General features: G+C 44.6%; 1 protein-coding gene across 1 annotated transcript in view; it reads right to left on the reverse strand.

The window, feature by feature from the left end:
• Window positions 1-21,346, reverse strand: part of LOC311129045 (voltage-dependent calcium channel subunit alpha-2/delta-1-like) — a 193,801-nt gene that overhangs the window by 145,833 nt on the left and 26,622 nt on the right. Inside the window, exons 2-3 of the mRNA XM_084161304.1 lie at window positions 19,646-19,727; window positions 9,540-9,656 (exon numbers count right to left, since the gene is read on the reverse strand). Of these exons, the coding sequence (XP_084017430.1) occupies window positions 9,540-9,656; window positions 19,646-19,727 (199 nt within the window). The remainder of the gene's footprint in view (window positions 1-9,539; window positions 9,657-19,645; window positions 19,728-21,346) is intronic.

Consider the following 21,346-nt stretch of genomic DNA (forward strand, 5'->3'; position numbering starts at 1 on the left):
GACCCTGTCATCTCCACCATCCTCCTACCTCCACCCTCCTCTCTACCAGCACCCTCCTCCACTCTACCACCACCATCCTCTCTACCTCCACCAGCCTCTCTACCTCTACCCTCCTCTCTACCTCTACCCTCCTCTCTACCTCTACCCTCCTCTCTACCTCCACCCTCCTCTCTACCTCCACCATCCTCTCTACCTCCACCCTCCTCTCTACCTCCACGATCCTCTGTATCGCACCACAACAGACGCTGTCATCTCCACCATCCTCCTACCTCCATCATCCTCTCTACCTCCACCCTCCTCTCTACCTCCACCCTCCTCTCTACCTCCACCCTCCTCTGTATCACACCACAACAGACCTGTCATCTCCACCATCCTCTTACCTCCACCATCCTCTCTACCTCCACCATCCTTTCTAAATCTCCACCATCCTCTCTATGACACCACAACAGAGCATGAGCATCAAGAGTTGTCACTGAATCAGACTGAAAGAACAGGCAGGCATCGCATCAACCCGCTCCAAACCCAAGATGGCTGCTTATTAAGTTAATGACAACAGCCGTCATTTTAATTGAATTGTGCCGGCTCGACAATCACATTCGCCCCTCGCGCCTAGCCACTAGTGACGGCTACCATAGTAACAAAAGGGAAATACCTGTAGCCTCTATAAGGCTCTATCAGTTTCTCAGACCCCTGGGAAAGGAACAGAATACAGTGGGGAAAAAAAGTATTAAGTCAGCCACCAATTGTGCAAGTTCTCCCACTTAAAAAGATGAGAGAGGCCTGTAATTTTCATCATAGGTACACGTCAACTATGACAGACAAAATGATTTTAAAAAAACCAGAAATTCACATTGTAGGATTTTTTATGAATTTATTTGCAAATTATGGTGGAAAATAAGTATTTGGTCAATAACAAAAGTTTCTCAATACTTTGTTATATACCCTTTGTTGGCAATGACACAGGTCAAACGTTTTCTGTAAGTCTTCACAAGGTTTTCACACACTGTTGCTGGTATTTTGGCCCATTCCTCCATGCAGATCTCCTCTAGAGCAGTGATGTTTTGGGGCTGTCGCTGGGCAACACAGACTTTCAACTCCCTCCAAAGATTTTCTATGGGGTTGAGATCTGGAGACTGGCTAGGCCACTCCAGGACCTTGAAATGCTTCTTACGAAGCCACTCCTTCGTTGCCCGGGCGGTGTGTTTGGGATCATTGTCATGCTGAAAGACCCAGCCACGTTTCATCTTCAATGCCCTTGCTGATGGAAGGAGGTTTTCACTCAAAATCTCACGATACATGGCCCCATTCATTCTTTCCTTTACACGGATCAGTCGTCCTGGTCCCTTTGCAGAAAAACAGCCCCAATGCATGATGTTTCCACCCCCATGCTTCACAGTAGGTATGGTGTTCTTTGGACGCAACTCAGCATTCTTTGTCCTCCAAACACGACGAGTTGAGTTTTTACCAAAAAGTTAAATTTTGGTTTCATCTAACCATATGACATTCTCCCAATCCTCTTCTGGATCATCCAAATGCACTCTAGCAAACTTCAGATGGTCCTGGACATGTACTGGCTTAAGCAGGGGGACACGTCTGGCACTGCAGGATTTGAGTCCCTGGCGGCGTAGTGTGTTACTGATGGTAGGCTTTGTTACTTTGGTCCCAGCTCTCTGCAGGTCATTCACTAGGTCCCCCCGTGTGGTTCTGGGATTTTTGCTCACCGTTCTTGTGATCATTTTGACCCCACGGGGTGAGATCTTGCGTGGAGCCCCAGATCGAGGGAGATTATCAGTGGTCTTGTATGTCTTCCATTTCCTAATAATTGCTCCCACAGTTGATTTCTTCAAACCAAGCTGTTTACCTATTGCAGATTCAGTCTTCCCAGCCTGGTGCAGGTCTACAATTTTGTTTCTGATGTCCTTTGACAGCTCTTTGGTCTTGGCCATAGTGGAGTTTGGAGTGTGACTGTTTGAGGTTGTGGACAGGTGTCTTTTATACTGATAACAAGTTCAAACGGGTGCCATTAATACAGGTAACAAGTGGAGGACAGAGGAGCCTCTTAAAGAAGAAGTTACAGGTCTGTGAGAGCCAGAAATCTTGCTTGTTTGTAGGTGATCAAATACTTATTTTCCACCATAATTTGCAAATAAATTCATTAAAAATCCTACAATGTGATTTTCTGGAATTTTTTTCCTCAATTTGTCTGTCATAGTTGACGTGTACCTATGATGCAAATTACAGGCCTCTCTCATCTTTTTAAGTGGGAGAACTTGCACAACTGGTGGCTGACTAAATACTTTCCCCCCCCACTGTATATCAGGGGTGCAACGATGTACAGAACAGGTGGATCTATAGGGCTAGTGGGAAAGGGAATACCTAGTCAGTTGCACAACTGAATGCATTCAACTGAAATGTGTCTTCCGCATTTAACCCAACCCCCCTGAATCAGGTGCGGGGGCTGCCGTAATCGACATCTACGTCATCAGCGCCCGGGGATCAGTTGTTGCGGAGGATCAAGGAGATCTTTCCACCTTGCCGGCTCTGAGGTTACTTTCCCAACGCTCTAACCGTTAGGCTACCTGCCACCTAGTGTGACAGAGAAGAAATGTGCTACTGTGCATATCGGACTAAGGGGATAATTCAGCGGGGTCTTCCTTCGAGAAAGTTGTCGATAGAAATGTAATGAGTAGAGATGACAAGATTTCTGATTCTACATGGCAGAGTACAAGGTCTACATGATGCATTTATATCTGAACACTCAAAAGTTGCACCTTCCTGAATAAGTTAAGTGATAAGAATAGAATCTAAATGTTTCCTGAAATGTGGTTATCTGATATCAGAGGACATCGTTTTAAATTAAATCAGTTGCTCCTTGCCTCATTGCACAATATTACATCTAATATGACTAGCTAGCCGTGTTGCCATGGCAACATGACCTTTCAAAAGAAACAAACCTAAATGTATTAGATGATACAGAATAACAGCTGAAATGCATTGACTTTCCGTTTCCTCTTGACGAGTAACACGGACATCGTGTATTCTGTCCTATGTTCTGTGGTACAGTGTGTAGTAGGCCATTGTGTTGCTAGAAGTCTTTGTTACTAGTCTCTCTGCTCTTGTATTGAAGCTTGAGAGAGCTAGCGTGTTCATATAGGAGTGTTTGAAGGTAGAGAAGGGAGAGAGAGTGTTATAGTGAGAGAACTAGATAGAGCTAGAGCGAGATAATGAGAGAGAGCTAGAGAGAGAGAGAGAGAAAGAAAGAAACTAGACCTTCTGTCTGAGGACCAACTAGGATCACCCAGCCACATAATAATACACACAGGCACAAACGACCTGAGAACACAGCAAGAAAGGGTAGCCACAGCACTCAAGGGAGTGATAGAAAAAGCTTATTCTACTTTCCCCAACGCACAAGTGGTTATCTCAACCCTGCTACCACGATAATACATCCACCCTGCTACCATACAGCAGGTAAACGCAAGTATTTCCTGTGACTGTGCCTCAAAACCAAAGGTCTACCTGGCCCACCACTCCACCCTGGACTTGACAGCATTTATGACCAGGTCCACCTATACAAGGCAGCAGTGCAGCAGCTTCGCCCGGACACTAAAGGATGTCGCCCTCAACCGCAGACCCACCTCACACAGGAGCAACAGATCAACAGACACCCCGCCCAGACCAGCGAGACACCCCCCCAGGACCTACACATATAGGACCCCCGCCGAGACCCCCACAGCACCACCAGCCACATCCACACCCCCACCCCAACAAATTAACACCCCCCCAAGTCAACCATGCCCACACCCCATTTAGGCCCCCTCAGATCAGACCTATGCCCCTCCTACCCACCCCATGCCCCCCACTCCTGCAAAGAGGGCCTCAACATGAAAGTCACACAAACGCCCAAGCCGTGAGCAGGCAAACAGACCCAACTCCCACTCTTACACTAGCCCAAGCAAATGGCATGTACCAGATGCTCAGCAGGCTCTGCTCATAATTACTGGCCTGAGGCCAAACCACACGATCAACAACATTAGACACTTTATGGAACACAAAGCCTTCACTATCTCATCCTGGAATATCCAAGGCCTGAGGTCACCTGCCTTTGGCCTAAAGAGCAGGAACCTGGACTTCACCAAAGAAATCGGAAATACAGACAATTTAATCCTACAAGAAACATGGTGTAGAGGAGACGGACCCACTGGTTGCCCTACAGGTTACTGGTAGTCCCATCCACCAAACTACTTATTCACCCTGCACATCATAATTGACAAACAAACAAACCAAAACAAAAGCAAAGTCTTCTCATGCATTGTTGATTTCAAAAAACTTTTGACTCAATTTAGCATGAGGGTCTGCTATACAAATTGATGGAAAGTGGGGTTGGGGGAAAAATATACGACATTATAAAATCCATGTACACAAACAACAAGTGTGCGGTAAAAATTGGCAAGAAACACACACATTTCTTTCCACAGGGCTGTGGGGTGAGACAGGGATGCAGTTTAAGACCCACCCTCTTCAATATATTTCAACGAATTGGCGAGGGCACTAGAACAGTCTGCAGCACCCAGCCTCACCCTACAAGAATCTGAAGTCAAATGTCTACTGATGATCTGGTGCTTCTGTCACCAAACAAGGAGGGACTACAGCAGCACCTAGATCTTCTGCTCAGATTCTGTCAGACCTGGGCCCTGACAGTAAATCTCAGTAAGACAAAAATAATGGTGTTCCAAAAAAGGTCCAGTTGCCAGGACCACAAATACAAATTCCATCTAGACACCGTTGCCTAGAGGACACAAAAAACTATACATACATTTACATTTTAGTCATTTAGCAGACGCTCTTATCCAGAGCGACTTACAGTTAGTGAATACATATATTTTTTTATACTGGCCCCCAGTGGGAATCGAACCCACAACCCTGGCGTTGCAAACGCCATGCTCTATCAACTGAGCTACATCCCTGCCTGCCATTCCCTCCCCTACCCTGGACGACGCTGGGCCAATTGTGCGCCGCCCATGAGTCTCCCGGTCGCGGCCGGCGGCGACAGAGCCTGGATTCGAACCAGGATCTCTAGTGGCACAGTTAGCACTGCGCCACTCAGGAGTACATACCTCGGCCTAAACATCAGCGCCACAGGTAACTTCCACAAAGCTGTGAACAATCTGAGAGACAAGGCAAGGCCTTCTATGCAATCAAACGGAACATAAAATTCGACATACCAATTAGGATCTGGCTAAAAATACTTGAATCAGTTATAGAACCCATTGCCCTTTATGGTTGTGAGGTCTGGGGTCCGCTCACCAACCAAGAATTCACAAAATGGGACAAACACCAAATTGAGACTCTGCATGCAGAATTCTGCAAAAAATATCCTCTGTGTACAAAAAACACCAAATAATGCATGCAGACCAGAATTAGGCCGATACCCGCTAATTATCAAAATCCAGAAAAGAGCCGTTAAATTCTATAACCACTTAAAAGGAAGCGATTCCCAAACCTTCCATAACAAAGCCATCACCTACAGAGAGATGAACTTGGAGAAGAGTCCCCTAAGCAAGCTGGTCCTGGGGCTCTGTTCACAAACACAAGCAGACCCCACAGAGCCCCAGGACATTTACATTTTAGTCATTTAGCAGACGCTCTTATCCAGAGTGACTTACAAGAGCAATTAGGGTTAAGTGCCTTGCTGAAGGGCACATCGACAGATTTTTCACCTAGTCGGCTCGGGGATTAGAACCAGCGACCTTTCGGTTACTGGCACAACACTCTTAACCACTAAGCTACCTGCCGCTGTCACTCTCGTTCATAGACAGGTCAGACCAAGGCGCAGCGTGATATGCATACATGTTTATTTTAAACTTAATAAACAACGACAAAACAATAAACCAACTAAACGTGACGTCCAAAGGTAACACACAACAAACCTCACACGGAACAAGATCCCCCAACACCTAATTGCCAATAGGCTGCCTAAGTATGCTCCCCAATCAGAGACAACGAGCGACAGCTGCCTCTGATTGGGAAGCACACCCGGCCAAACATAGAACTACAAAACCTAGATCACAAACATAGAAAATACAACATAGAAAATCACACCCTGACTCAACAAATAAGAGTCCCCAGAGTCAGGGCGTGACAGCCGCCCCAACAACAACACAATTAGACCCAACCAAATCATGAGAAAACAAAAAGAGAATTACTTGACACATTGGAAAGAATTAACAAAAAGCAGAGCAAACTAGAATGCTATTTGGCCCTAAACAGAGAGTACACAGTGGCAGAATACCTGACCACTGTGACTGACCCAAACTTAAGGAAAGCTTTGACTATGTACAGACTCAGTGAGCATTGCCTTGCTATTGAGAAAGGCCGCCGTAGGCAGACCTGGCTCTCAAGTGAAGACAGGCTATATGCACACTGCCCACAAAATGAGGTGGAAACTGAGCTGCACTTCCTAACCTCCTGCCAAATGTATTACCATATTAGAGACACATATTTTCTTCAGATTACACAGATCCACAAAGAATTTGAAAACAAACCCAATTTTGATAAACTCCCTTATCTACTGGGTGAAATACCACAGTGTGCCATCACAGCAGCAAGATTTGTGACCTGTTGCCACAAGAAAAGGGCAACCAGTGAAGAACAAACACCATTGTAAATACAACCCATATTTATGTTTATTTATTTTCCCATTTGTACTTTAACTATTTGCACATTGTTACAACACTGTATATAGACATAATATGACATTTGAAATGTCTTTCTTCTTTTGGAACTTCTGAGTGTAATGTTTACTGTTAATATGTATTGTTCAATTCACTTTTGTTTACTATCTACTTCACTTGCTTTGGCAATGTTAACATACATTTCCCATGCCAATAAAGCCCTTAAAAGAGAGAGAGAAACTAGAAGAGAGAGAGAGAGAGAGAGAGTGAGAGAAATTAGAAGAGAGAGAGAGAGAGCTGGAGAGAGCGAGAGTGAGCGTGAGAGAGCTGTTGAATGGGTCCACATAGGGTCTGGTGTTGTGAGAGGAGAGTGGTCCTGGTTGAATAGTGTAATAGGAGCCTGTGTTGTTGTCTCACTAAGGGGCCTAATGGATGATAGAATGGTCTGGAACACTACTGTGTTCTCCCTGAAGAAGAGTGTGTGGTCATGGCACACACACACAGGAACACACTCACAGATGGATACAGACACGTGTGCACACACACACACACACACACACACACACACTCGTCATCCCTCTCTTCCTGTGAGTCATTATCACACACGCTCAACGCCCTCTCTTTCTCTCACGGTCAGCTCACACTGTGGAACAGGCGTCCTAAATCCCCCTTAATGTAGTCTAACTACTGTCAAGTCTACAGTGTATATGTCTATCTACAGTCAGGTCTATATATCTATCTACAGTCAGGTCTATATATCTATCTACAGTCAGGTCTATATCTCTATCTACAGTCAGGTATATATATATATATCTACAGTCAGGTCTATATATCTATCTACAGTCAGGTCTATATATCTATCTACAGTCAGGTCTATATCTCTATCTACAGTCAGGTCTATATATATATCTACAGTCAGGTCTATATATCTATCTACAGTCAGGTCTATATCTCTATCTACAGTCAGGTCTATATATATATCTACAGTCAGGTCTATATATATATCTACAGTCAGGTCTATATATCTATCTACAGTCAGGTCTATATATCTATCTACAGTCAGGTCTATATATCTATCTACAGTCAGGTCTATATATCTATCTACAGTCAGGTCTATATATCTATCTACAGTCAGGTCTATATATCTATCTACAGTCAGGTCTATATATCTATCTACAGTCAGGTCTATATATCTATCTACAGTCAGGTCTATATATCTATCTACAGTCAGGTCTATTTATCTATGTACAGTCACAGGTCTATATCTCTATTTACAGACAGATCTATATCTATATATATCTATCGATCTCTATAGGCAGATTCAGTTCCACCTCATTACCCAGAGGGCCACAGTCAGGTCAGTCTTCTCATTAAGCCTCCATGCGAACACTCCGGTGGCTGTTGTTTATCGCCCCACCTGCCCCTCGCCACTTGCCAGGAACATCATTATAAATTAGAATTTGTTCTTAACTGACTCGCCTGATTAAATAGAGGGTAAATAAATAAAATCAACTGCATGTGTTTATTAATAATGTCCTCTCAAAGTACCTTCAGCCAGACGCCCATACTTCATCCCCCCCCCCTTTCTCTCCCTCCATCCCCCTCTCCTTTTCTCCAACCATCTCTCCCGTCCTCCATCCCTCTCCATCTCTCTCTTTCTCCATTCCTCTCTTCTTCCACACATCTCTCTCCCCCTTCTCCTCGCTCCTTCCCTCCCTCAATCCACACGTCCAGTGAAGAGTTAAACATTCAGACCTGAACACCCTCCGTGACGCGTGCAGGTGAAACCTGACAGATGGTGTTTATCAGAGCTCAGAACAAATGTTGCATTACATCTCTATCTATCTCCATCTATCTACCCCATTATCTCATCTATCAGCAGAGTGTGTGTGTGTGTGTGTGTGTGTGTGTGTGTGTGTCTAATAGTGTGTGTCAGCATTGTATTTTTATCACAATGAGAAAAAAAGAAAACAACTATCTCGTTAAAACCTGACTGCAATTATTGTGATGTAAGTAAAACAAAGGAGTTGATGACTGACAGGGTAATTAACACCTGCTACCACGGCAACCCACAGACTTAATTGGATTCTGGCCAAAGTCAGATCGATCCTGATTGATCCAGACTCACAATGCCTGGGGACTTTAATTGACTTTACTCAGGTGGTGGTTTATCTGGAGATGGACCTGGTAGCAGAAGGCTCTCTGGATCGGAATAGGAATTATACAGAGGGCATTAGGACACAGGGAGGAGAACTTTGAGTCTGACATTGTCTGGTCATAAAGGAAAAGATGGAAGTACGATATTTGTTAACCACAAATGGGATTTTAACCCCTTTCACCCTAACCCTATCACTAACCTAATTCAACAACAAATAGCTCATATTCTTGGTCATAATTTCAGATTTCGTCAATTTGCCTTCTCTAACACGGTCTATTGAAGTCTCAGAGCTATAAGGATTTCCACACACATTTAATCCAGTTGAAACATAATCAGAACGTACTCAGTTACCAATTTAGCCAATCTGTGAAATGAAGCCGATTAGTGAAATTAAGTGATGAATCAAGTGCAAGTTAGAAACAAAAACCTGCAGACACACTGCAGCCCTCCAGGAGATGAGTTTCATACCCTCCTATCTTAGAGTGTTAAGGAGTGTGTGTGTGTACAACTTCCATATGCATGTACATGTACTGTATGCCGGTACTGTATGTATGTGGGTGTGTGTGTGTGTGTCTGCATCTGTATGTGTCTTTCTGTGTATGTGTGTATGTGTATGTGTATGTGTATGTGTATGTCTATGTCTATGTCTATGTGTCTGTATGTGTGTGTGTCTGTGTGTGTGTATACTGATATGAACTGGTACTCACCTTGAGAGCACGAGAACGGTTGGCCAGGAGCTTCTCGATGTTACCCGCTGCGTTAGCCACCAGCTGGCTGGCATCGTTGGACCCCACACTGAAGTATTTCCTGTGGCTCTGGAAGATCTGCACCAATCAGGAGACAGAGGGTCAAAGGTGACAGTGGAGCAATCAGGAGAGAGAAACAAGGGTCAAAGGTGACACTGGACCAATCAGGAGAGAGAGATACTTCGATAAAATATTGACATTGTGTATCTGAGAATTGTACCTATGAGGATAGTCACAAAACTATATTTTACCATAAATGTACTTGATTACCTTTATTTGCAGGGACAATGCACACAATTATCCAAATGTATGTAAATGTGTCAGATTGAGGATTACGCATCATGGTCATAGTAAACATTTCTGCAATACATCAGCCAATCTCAAATGACCTTTCATGACGTCACCGCTGTGTGATGAAAATGGAAACGGTAGACAATGGCAGTGTAAATCAAGCAACATTAAGCAACATTGGAGAGCAGCGGCAAACACCATTTACTGAATATTGATGTTTCAGCAAGAGGAATAAAACAATACAAAATCAGAAATGCCAAACAGCCAATTATTTAGCAGCCGGGGGGGCTTTCTTAGTCCGACATTAAAAATACAGGCCTGTAGTGTGTGAGTGTGTGTGTGTATGTGTGTGTATGTGTGTGTGCGCACACATGCACGTGTATGTGCATCTGAGCCTGAGTGTGTGTGTGTGTGTGTGTGTGTATCGAAGTGTGTGTGTGTGTGTGTGTGTATCTAAGTGTGTGTGTGTGTGTGTGTGTGTGTGTGTGTGTGTGTGTGTGTGTGTTTACTTAGCTAACCTCTGCGGGGCTGTGTTATGTGTTTCTGCTAGCCCATGAGTAATGATACTGATGGTTATTCTCCGCATGCTATTTCTGCTTACAAGCAAATACAATACCCTCCCCTGTGCAGTAAACAAAGCTGCCAGAGGCCTCAATGAAGGACATGTACATTTATTCTACTGCAACAGGACAAAGGAATGGTAGAGTTGACCATTGATATTATACCACTCTCCATATACAGTGGGGAGAACAAGTATTTGATACACTGCCGATTTTGCAGGTTTTCCTACTTACAAAGCATGTAGAGGTCTGTAATCTTTATCATAGGTACAGTACACTTCAACTGTGAGAGACGGAATCTAAAACAAAAATCCAGAAAATCACATTGTATGATTTTTAAGTAATTCATTTGCATTTTATTGCATGATATAAGTATTTGATCACCTACCAACCACTAAGAATTCCGGCTCTCACAGACCTGTTAGTTTTTCTTTAAGAAGCCGTCCTGTTCTCCACTCATTACCTGTATTAACTGCACCTGTTTGAACTCGTTACCTGTATAAAAGACACCTGTCCACACACTCAATCAAACAGACTCCAACCTCTCCACCATGGCCAAGACCAGAGAGCTGTGTAAGGACATCAGGGATACAATTGTAGACCTGCACAAGGCTGGGATGGGCTACAGGACAATAGGCAAGCAGCTTGGTGAGAAGGCAACAACTGTTGGCGTAATTATTAGAAAATGGAAGAAGTTCAAGATGACGGTCAATCACCCTCTGTCTGGGGCTCCATGCAAGATCTCACCTCGTGCGGCATCAATGATCACGAGGAAGGTGAGGGATCAGCCCAGAACTACACGGCAGGACCTGGTCAATGACCTGAAGAGAGCTGGGACCACAGTCTCAAAGAAAATCATTAGTAACACGCCGTCATGGATTAAAATCCTGCAGTGCATGCAAGGTCCCCCTGCTCAAGCCAGTGCATGTCCAGGCCCGTCTGAAGTTTGCCAATGACCATCTAGATGATCCAGAGGAGGAATGGGAGAAGGTAATGTGGTCTGATGAGACAAAAATATAGCTTTTTGGTCTAAACTCCACTTGCCGTGTTTGGAGGAAGAAGAAGGATGAGTACAACCTTAAGAACACCATCCCAACCGTGAAGCATGGAGGTGGAAACATCATTCTTTGGGGATGCTTTTCTGCAAAGGGGACAGGACGACTGCACCATATTGAGGGGAGGATGGATGGGGCTATGTACCGCGAGATCTTGGCCAACAACCTCCTTCCCTCAGTAAGAGCATTAAAGATGGGTCGTGGCTGGGTCTTCCAGCATGACAATGACCCGAAACACACAGCCAGGGCAAATAAGGAGTGGCTCTGTAAGAAGCATCTCAAGGTCCTGGAGTGGCCTAGCCAGTCTCCAGACCTGAACCCAATAGAACATCTTTGGAGGGAGCTGAAAGTCTGTATTGCCCAGCGACAGCCCCAAAACCTAAAGGATCTGGAGAAGGTCTGTATGGAGGAGTGGGCCAAAATCCCTACTGCAGTGTGTGCAAACCTGGTCAAGACCTACAGGAAACGTATGATCTCTGTAATTGCAAACAAAGGTTTCTGTACCAAATATTAAGTTCTGCTTTTCTGATGTATCAAATACTTATGTCATGCAATAAAATGCAAATGAATTACTTAAAAATCATACAATGTGATTTTCTGGATTTTTGTTTTAGATTCCGTCTCTCACAGTTGAAGTGTACCTATGATAAAAATTACAGACCTCTACATGCTTTGTAAGTAGGACGCAAAATCGGCAGTGTATCAAATACTTGTTCTCCCCACTGTATGTACAGTGGGGAAAAGAAAGTATTTAATCAGCCACCAATTGTGCAAGTTCTCCCACTTAAAAAGATGAGAGAGGCCTGTAATTTTCATCATAGGTACACGTCAACTATGACAGACAAAATGAAAAAAAAAAATCCAGAAATTCACATTGTAGGATTTTTTATGAATTTATTTGCAAATTATGGTGGAAAATAAGTATTTGGTCAATAACAAAAGTTTCTCAATACTTTGTTATATACCCTTTGTTGGCAATGACACAGGTCAAACGTTTTCTGTAAGTCTTCACAAGGTTTTCACACACTGTTGCTGGTATTTTGGCCCATTCCTCCATGCAGATCTCCTCTAGAGCAGTGATGTTTTGGGGCTGTCGCTGGGCAACACAGACTTTCAACTCCCTCCAAAGATTTTCTATGGCATTGAGATCTGGAGACTGGCTAAGCCACTCCAGGACCTTGAAATGCTTCTTACGAAGCCACTCCTTCGTTGCCCGGGCGGTGTGTTTGGGATCATTGTCATGCTGAAAGACCCAGCCACGTTTCATCTTCAATGCCCTTGCTGATGGAAGGAGGTTTTCACTCAAAATCTCACGATACATGGCCCCATTCATTCTTTCCTTTACACGGATCAGTCGTCCTGGTCCCTTTGCAGAAAAACAGCCCCAAAGCATGATGTTTCCACCCCCATGCTTCACAGTAGGTATGGTGTTCTTTGGATGCAACTCGGCATTCTTTGTCCTCCAAACACGACGAGTTGAGTTTTTACCAAAAAGTTATCTTTTGGTTTCATCTGACCATATGACATTCTCCCAATCCTCTTCTGGATCATCCAAATGCACTCTAGCAAACTTCAGACGGGGCCTGGACATGTACTGGCTTAAGCAGGGGGACACGTCTTGCACTGCAGGATTTGAGTCCCTGGCGGCGTAGTGTGTTACTGATGGTAGGCTTTGTTACTTTGGTCCCAGCTCTCTGCAGGTCATTCATTAGGTCCCCCCGTGTGGTTCTGGGATTTTTGCTCACTGTTCTTGTGATCATTTTGACCCCACAGGGTGAGATCTTGCGTGGAGCCCCAGATCGAGGGAGATTATCAGTGGTCTTGTATGTCTTCCATTTCCTAATAATTGCTCCCACAGTTGATTTCTTCAAACCAAGCTGCTTACCTATTGCAGATTCAGTCTTCCCAGCCTGGTGCAGGTCTACAATTTTGTTTCTGGTGTCCTTTGACAGCTCTTTGGTCTTGGCCATAGTGGAGTTTGGAGTGTGACTGTTTGAGGTTGTGGACAGGTGTCTTTTATACTGATAACAAGTTCAAACAGGTGCCATTAATACAGGTAACGAGTGGAAGACAGAGGAGCCTCTTAAAGAAGAAGTTACAGGTCTGTGAGAGCCATAAATCTTGCTTGTTTGTAGGTGACCAAATACTTATTTTCCACCATAATTTGCAAATAAATTCATTAAAAATCCTTCAATGTGATTTTCTGGAATTTTTTTTCTCAATTTGTCTGTCATAGTTGACGTGTACCTATGATGAAAATTACAGGCCTCTCTCATCTTTTTAAGTGGGAGAACTTGCACAATTGGTGGCTGACTAAATACTTTTTTTCCCCACTGTATAGGCTATAGGGTCCAGATTGGGTCATATAGTCTAGCTATTTTCCCTCACTCCATTAGCATCAAATGATGCCCCCAACAGGAAATTAGCTTCAAACGTGGTATAACACCAAAATGGTAAAGATATCTGCTGTTTTCTTTTCTAAATGTCTGTGATGGCAGCCCTAATAAGCAGGGCAAGAGGTAGCCCTGATATGGTGTCTGCTATGGGTATTGTCCTGAGAATCCTGTGTGTTGCTCCAGGGAAATCATGCATGTGTTTTTCAAGGGATATCATGCCTGTGTTTTGTCCCTGAGACGTCATGCATGTGTGTGTGTCTGTGAAATTTCATCCAAAAGGAATCTGACGTACATTGACAATTACTGTGATGCTTATTTATTTATTTTTTCATTTTTTTATAGTAATACATTGTTATTGATTATTGAATTGTTGGGCTTTGAGTTTGCAAGAAAGTCATTTCACTGTACTTGTGCACGTGACATCTAAACTTGAAACTAGACATCATAATGGAGTCAGATACCATACACCATACAAGTCAGATACTACAAGAATCTTCTATGAATCTTGTCAGTGTATTTGCTGCCATGTGTATTACTGTTCCAGGGAGAACATATAAGAATCTTGTTAAATACTTCTAGATTTGGTCGTCGAAGGAGGAGGTCGTCGGGTAAGCTTGGCGTCGGGTAAGCTTGGCTTTATACATAGCTTGGGCTTTGTCGAGTAAGGCTTAAACTATGTACTTAGATTGTAGTTAGGTATTGTAGGTAGTTATCGTGGGTTGTTGTATGTAATTATTGTAGGTTAGTATTGTATTCGGCTGTGCCGGGTGTAGCACAAAGCTAGCTAGCTAACCCACCACCTGGACTAGCTGGCGAGTAGCTATTAGCAACGGTATAGTTGTTTCACGCAATTACGCCAGCTGGCTGCCTACAATAATTACATACAATAATTGCCTACCATTCAGCTGTTTTCTAACCTCATTGTCTGAACCGTTAACGTTAGGTAGCAAGTGGCTACTGTGCTTGAAATGTAGCTAGCTTGTTGCTACCTGGATAGCTACTAGTAAACAATAGCTGGAACGACCGAGCGAACAGACGCGAACTGGCTGAGTCAATTCAGTGGCTAGCTTTGCACTTGGCTAGCTAACAGTAGCTGCTAGGGGTAAGTCATAACCTACATTTGTGTTTTGTTTTTTTACATATTGATAGCCCGAGTCGTTCAAGGAATTCGGGACATGGGTGACTAGTTAACGTTAGTTTGGCTCTCTGTGTGTTCGTGCCGTGAAAGGAGGGGTTCTTCTTTGTCTGAAAGCAATGGCTAGCTAGTTTGCTAACTATTCTAGCTAACTAACTGGCTGAATAAGTTGACGACGGACTCGCTCAAGCTGTCGGGACTAACCCACAACGTTAGACACGGACACGAACGATCTGCTTGCGTGTTGATACACTGGTGGTTTGTTGTGGCCGAGTATTGGCGCTAAACCGTGTTGTTGGAGTCCGGCATGCTAGCTGGCTGTGGCGTCTTATGACGAGGTGCCCGGACGATTTTCACGGAATAATACTGCACCTAGTTAGCTAGCTGAATAAACTAAGTTAGTCTATTCCTAGAAAACATTGAACCGCTGTAGTTTACAACAATTATAGTTTCTGAGGTGGAAGTTGGGAGAGTTATATTTGGGAGTTGCGGGTTAGTCCCAGATGTTTAGTTCATTTCATTCCGATCTCCTCTGCATTATTGTAGCCATCTGCTGCAGCCTGTCAACTATGCCTCTGCCTATCCCTGTCCTCTCCTCTCCGCACAGGCTACACAAACGCCTCACACCGCGTGGCTGCTGCCTCTCTAACCTGGTGGTCCCTGCACGCACCTCCCACGTGGAGTTCCAGGTCTCAGGCAGCCTCTGGAACTGCCGTTCTGCTGCCAACAAGGCAGAGTTCATCTCAGCCTATGCTACCCTCCAGTCCCTCGACTTCTTGGCGCTGACGGAAACATGGATTACCCCTGAAAACACTGCTACTCCTGCTGCTCTCTCCTCGTCTGACCATGTGTTCTCGCATACCCCGAGAGCATCTGGTCAGCGGGGTGGTGGCACAGGAATCCTCATCTCTCCCAAGAGGACATTCTCAATTTTTCCCCTGACCCATCTGTCTATCTCCTCATTTGAATTCCATGCTGTCACAGTCACTAGCCCATTTAAGCTTAATATCCTTGTCATCTATCGCCCTCCAGGATCCCTTGGAGAGTTCATCAATGAGCTTGACGCCTTGATGAGTTCCTTTCCTGAGGATGGCTCACCCCTCACAGTTCTGGGGGATTTCAACCTCCCTACGTCTACATTTGACTCATTTCTCTCTGCCTCCTTCTTTCCACTCCTCTCCTCTTTTGACCTCACCCTCTCACCGTCCCCCCCTACTCACAAGGCAGGCAATACGCTTGACCTCATCTTTACTAGATGCTGATGTTCTACTAATCTCACTGCAACTCCCCTCCAAGTCTCCGACCACTACTTTGTATCCTTTTCTCTCTCCCTCTCCTCCAACACTACTCACTCTGCCCCTACACAGATGGTAATGCGCCGTTGCAACCTTCGCTCTCTCTCTCCCGCTACTCTCTTCTCTTCCATCCTATCATCTCTTCCCTCTGCTCAATCCTTCTCCCTCCAATCTCCTGATTCTGCCTCCTCAACCCTCCTCTCCTCCCTTTCTGCATCCTTTGACTCTCTATGTCCCCTATCCTCCCGGCCGGCTCGGTCCTCCCCTCCAGCTCCGTGGCTTGATGACTCATTGCCAGCTCACAGAACAGAGCTCCGGGCAGCTGAGCGGAAATGGAAGAAAACTAGACTCCCTGCGGACCTGGCATCTTTTCACTCCCTCCTCTCTACATTTTCTTCATCTGTTTCTGCTGCTAAGGCCACTTTCTACCACTCTACATTCCAAGCATCTGCCTCTAACCCTAGGAAGCTCTTTGCCACATTCTCCTCCCTGCTGAATCCCCCCCCCCCCCTCCTCCCTCTCTGTGGATGACTTCGTCAACCATTTTGAAAAGAAGGTTGACGACATCCGATCCTCGTTTGTTAAGTCAAATGACACTGCTGGTCCTGCTCACACTGCCCTACCCTATGCTTTGACTTCTTTCTCCCCTCTCTCTCCAGATAAAATCTTGCGACTTGTGACGGCAGGCCGCCCAACAACCTGCCCGCTTGACCCTATCCCCTCCTCTCTTCTCCAGACCATCTCCGGTGACCTTCTCCCTTACCTCACCTCGCTGATCAACTCATCCTTGACCGCTGGCTATGTCCCTTCCGTCTTCAAGAGAGCGAGAGTTGCACCCCTTCTCAAAAAACCAACACTCGATCCCTCTGATGTCAACAACTACAGACCAGTATCCCTTCTTTCTTTTCTCTCCAAAACTATTGAGCGTGCCGTCTTTAGCCAACTCTCTTGCTATCTCTCTCAGAAGGACCTTCTTGATCCAAACCAGTCAGGTTTCAAGACTGGTCATTCAACTGAGACTGCTCTTCTCTGTGTCACGGAGGCTCTCCGCACTGCTAATGCTAACTCTCTCTCCTCTGCTCTTGTCCTTCTAGACCTGTCTGCTGCCTTTGATACTGTGAACCATCAGATCCTCCTCTCCACCCTCTCCGAGCTGGGCATCTCCGGCGCGGCTCACTCTTGGATTGCGTCCTACCTGACCGGTCGCTCCTACCAAGTGGCGTGGCGAGAAGCTGTCTCCGCACCACGTGCTCTCACCACTGGTGTCCCCCAGGGCTCAGTTCCAGGCCCTCTCCTATTCTCGCTATACACCAAGTCACTTGGCTCAGTCATATCCTCACATGGCCTCTCCTATCATTGCTACGCTGGCGACACACAACTAATCTTCTCCTTTCCCCCTTCTGATAACCAGGTGGCGAATCGCATCTCTGCATGTCTGGCAGACATATCAGTATGGATGACGGATCACCACCTCAAGCTGAACCTTGGCAAGACGGAGCTGCTCTTCCTCCCGGGGAAGGACTGCCTGTTCCATGATCTCGCCATCACGGTTGACAACTCCGTTGTGTCCTCCTCCCAGAGTGCGAAGAGCCTTGGCGTGACCCTGGACAACACCCTGTCGTTCTCCGCTAACATCAAGGCGGTGACCCGATCCTGTAGGTTCATGCTCTACAACATTCGGAGAGTACGACCCTGCCTTACACAGGAAGCGACACAGGTCCTAATCCAGGCACTTGTCATCTCCCGTCTGGATTACTGCAACTCGCTGTTGGCTGGGCTCCCTGCCTGTGCCATTAAACCCCTACAACTCATCCAGAATGACGCAGCCTGTCTGGTGTTCAACCTTCCCATGGTGCTTGCCTACGGAGCTGTGAGGGGAACGGCACCTCCGTACCTTCAGGCTCTGATCAGTCCCTACACCCAAACGAGGGCATTGCGTTCATCCACCTCTGGCCTGCTGGCTCCCCTACCTCTGCGGAAGCATAGTTCCCGCTCAGCCCAGTCAAAACTGTTCGCTGCTCTGGCACCCCAATGGTGGAACAAGCTCCCTCACGACGCCAGGACAGCGGAGTCACTCACCACCTTCCGGAGACATTTGAAACCCCACCTCTTTAAGGAATACCTGGGATAGGATAAAGTAATCCTTCTACCCCCCCCTTACCCCAACCCACCCCCCCCCAATTTTTTTTTCAATAATAATAATAATAATACAAATAAAAAAAATAAAAGTAAAAAACAAATTGTAAAGTGGTTATCCGACTGGCTATAAGGTGAATGCACCTATTTGTAAGTCGCTTTGGATAAGAGCATCTGCTAAATGACGTAAATGTAAATGTAAATAATTACAGAGGCTCCATATCAGGCCTAGCTAGGCAAGAGGAAGAAAGGTGTCATAGGGTTATATCAATCAACACAAGGGATGTGTCCCAAATGGCACCCTATTCCCCATATAGTGCACTACTTATGACTAGAGCCCCCTGGTCAAAAGTAGTGAACTACATAGGAAATAGGGTGCCATTTGGGATGCTGACAAAGTACCAGCTCCTCCTAACTGTCCAGATCATGTAAGCTTGTTAGGGAAGTGGATAGGGATGTAGTTTGGAGTTGACACTGATAGTCCTTGAGTGTGGATATTCCGCTAGCAGAATACTGTAAGCAGATGTCCCACACATCACTAATGAGATGACACTTTGTAAAATCCAGATGTGTTGAGACAACCATCATTGAATTGGATGTGACACACATCAAACAGGAGAGGTCAGGAGTGTATGTGTGTGTGTGTGTGTGTTTGTCTGTGTGTGTGTGTGTGTGTGCGTGTTTGTTAGCGTGTGTGCATGTGTGTGTATTGATTGTTGAATGGAGGAATGGAAATCCAGAGTTGTGGATGTGTGACTATGGGGTTGCAAGCATCCTGTGCGTTTGGGAGGAGTGTGGAAGTGTGGTATGTGCAAGTTTGTGCACGTCTGTGTGCCTATGTTTACAAGGTGTGTGTGTGTGTGTGGACGTGTTTAACTATTCGAGGTCAAATGTTTTTCTAGGGAGTATAGGGTAGAATTAGCGTTAGGGTTAGAATTACGGTAACAATTAGGGTTAGGAGCTAGGGTTAGTTTTAGGAGCTAGGGTTAGGTTTAAGGTTAGGGTTAAGGTTAGGTTTTTGGGTTAAGGTTAGGGTTAAGGTTAGTGTTAGGGTTAGGGTAAGGGTAAGAGTACGGGTTAGGTTTAAGTTTAGGGGTTAGGTAAAATAGGATTTTGAAATGGACTGAATTGTTTGTCCCCACAAAGTTAGCTATACAAGACTGTGTGTGTGTGTGTGTGTGTGTGTGAATGTGTCCAACCTGTATGAGGTTCTGCACTCCGCTGGCTGTGTCCGTCAGTGTGACCAGCTCCTGCTGCATCTGCTCCACCCATTCCTTTATCCTGAGGAAACAATGAAAGCACAAATCAAAATCATTAAAATTAATTGTACTTATCCAATCATATCCATATCTCTGAACTGCTGTTATCAGGTTCATATTCATTTGGCACCAAACAGAAGACAATGGACTGAAACAGGGAGGGACTAACTGAACTGTTCAGTAAGAAACATTTTTGTTTTTCTGTTGCAAAACATTTTGCTACATTGTGCACTAATAAATAAGACCCTGAAGGTAGAGAACGATCAGATATAAATACATTGCATAGAACAGATATGATTGTCTGTCAAATAGAATAAGGAATCAAGTTAGCTCTATGTTACATTTCTATCTGCAACGCTGTGAACATTTCGCCTCACTGCATAAATACTCTTGACTTACTTCGATTGGCCAATCAAGTGAAAGCAGATACCACATGACGACACATCAACAGAGCAGTTGAGTCAGGCAGTTACAGTACTGCTGACTATCACGTTATGCAAAACATACCTCGCCATATAGGCTAATAAATTCAGCGGTCTATAAAATAGTATTGTTTACCCTGAGTATATGTGATTTGACTCCCCATTAACTGTGCATTAGAGTAGATATAGAGAGAGTAGATTATATATGAATGGTTGTCAGTGGGTGAGTAACAAGGATAGGGGTGAGATAGTGGGTAATTTATGCAGGGGAAATTAGTAACAGAATGACTCCATTCTATCATAATGCTTTATTTGAATTGTTAATGAGATACAAATTAACTGTCTGTACCCTATACAGAAACTGAACAATAGTTAACTGGCTCAATAAACTGTCTGTACCCTATACAGAAACTGAACAATAGTTAACTGGCTCAATAAACTGACTGTACCCTATACAGAAACTGAACAATAGTTAACTGGCTCAATAAACTGACTGTACCCTATACAGAAACTGAACAATAGTTAACTGGCTCAATAAAGTGTCTGTACCCTATAAAGAAACTGAACAATAGTTAACTGGCTCAATAAAGTGTCTGTACCCTATAAAGAAACTGAACAATAGTTAATTGGCTCAACAGGGTCTACAGTATGGATTAAGTAAGCAGTGTAAGTGTATCAAGTACACAGTGAGAGTGGGTGGTTCCTTCATTGTTCTGAAGAGAAAAGGTCCATATGCAACCACAAGACCAACATGTGTTATAAATAAATGGATTGATACACATTGAATAACCAGCATAGCTACCATTTTGAACACATATTTGTCCTCTGTGCAAAACGTTTTGCCATAGTGTGCCCTATGAACACGACCCTGCTCACATACAGTACTACAGTGAGGGAAAAAAGTATTTGATCCCCTGCTGATTTTGTACGTTTGCCCACTGACAAAGACATGATCAGTCTATAATTTTAATGGTAGGTTTATTTGAACAGTGAGAGACAGAATAACAACAAAAAAATCCAGAAAAACGCATGTCAAAAATGTTATAAATTGATTTGCATTTTAATGAGGGAAATAAGTATTTGACCCCTCTGCAAAACATGACTTAGTACTTGGTGGCAAAACCCTTGTTGGCAATCACAGAGGTCAGACGTTTCTTGTAGTTGGCCACCAGGTTTGTACACATCTCAGGAGGGATTTTGTCCCACTCCTCTTTACAGA

The sequence above is a fragment of the Coregonus lavaretus genome, assembly GCF_964263955.1.
Source record: "Coregonus lavaretus genome assembly, chromosome: 5".
Lineage (NCBI taxonomy): Eukaryota > Metazoa > Chordata > Actinopteri > Salmoniformes > Salmonidae > Coregonus > Coregonus lavaretus.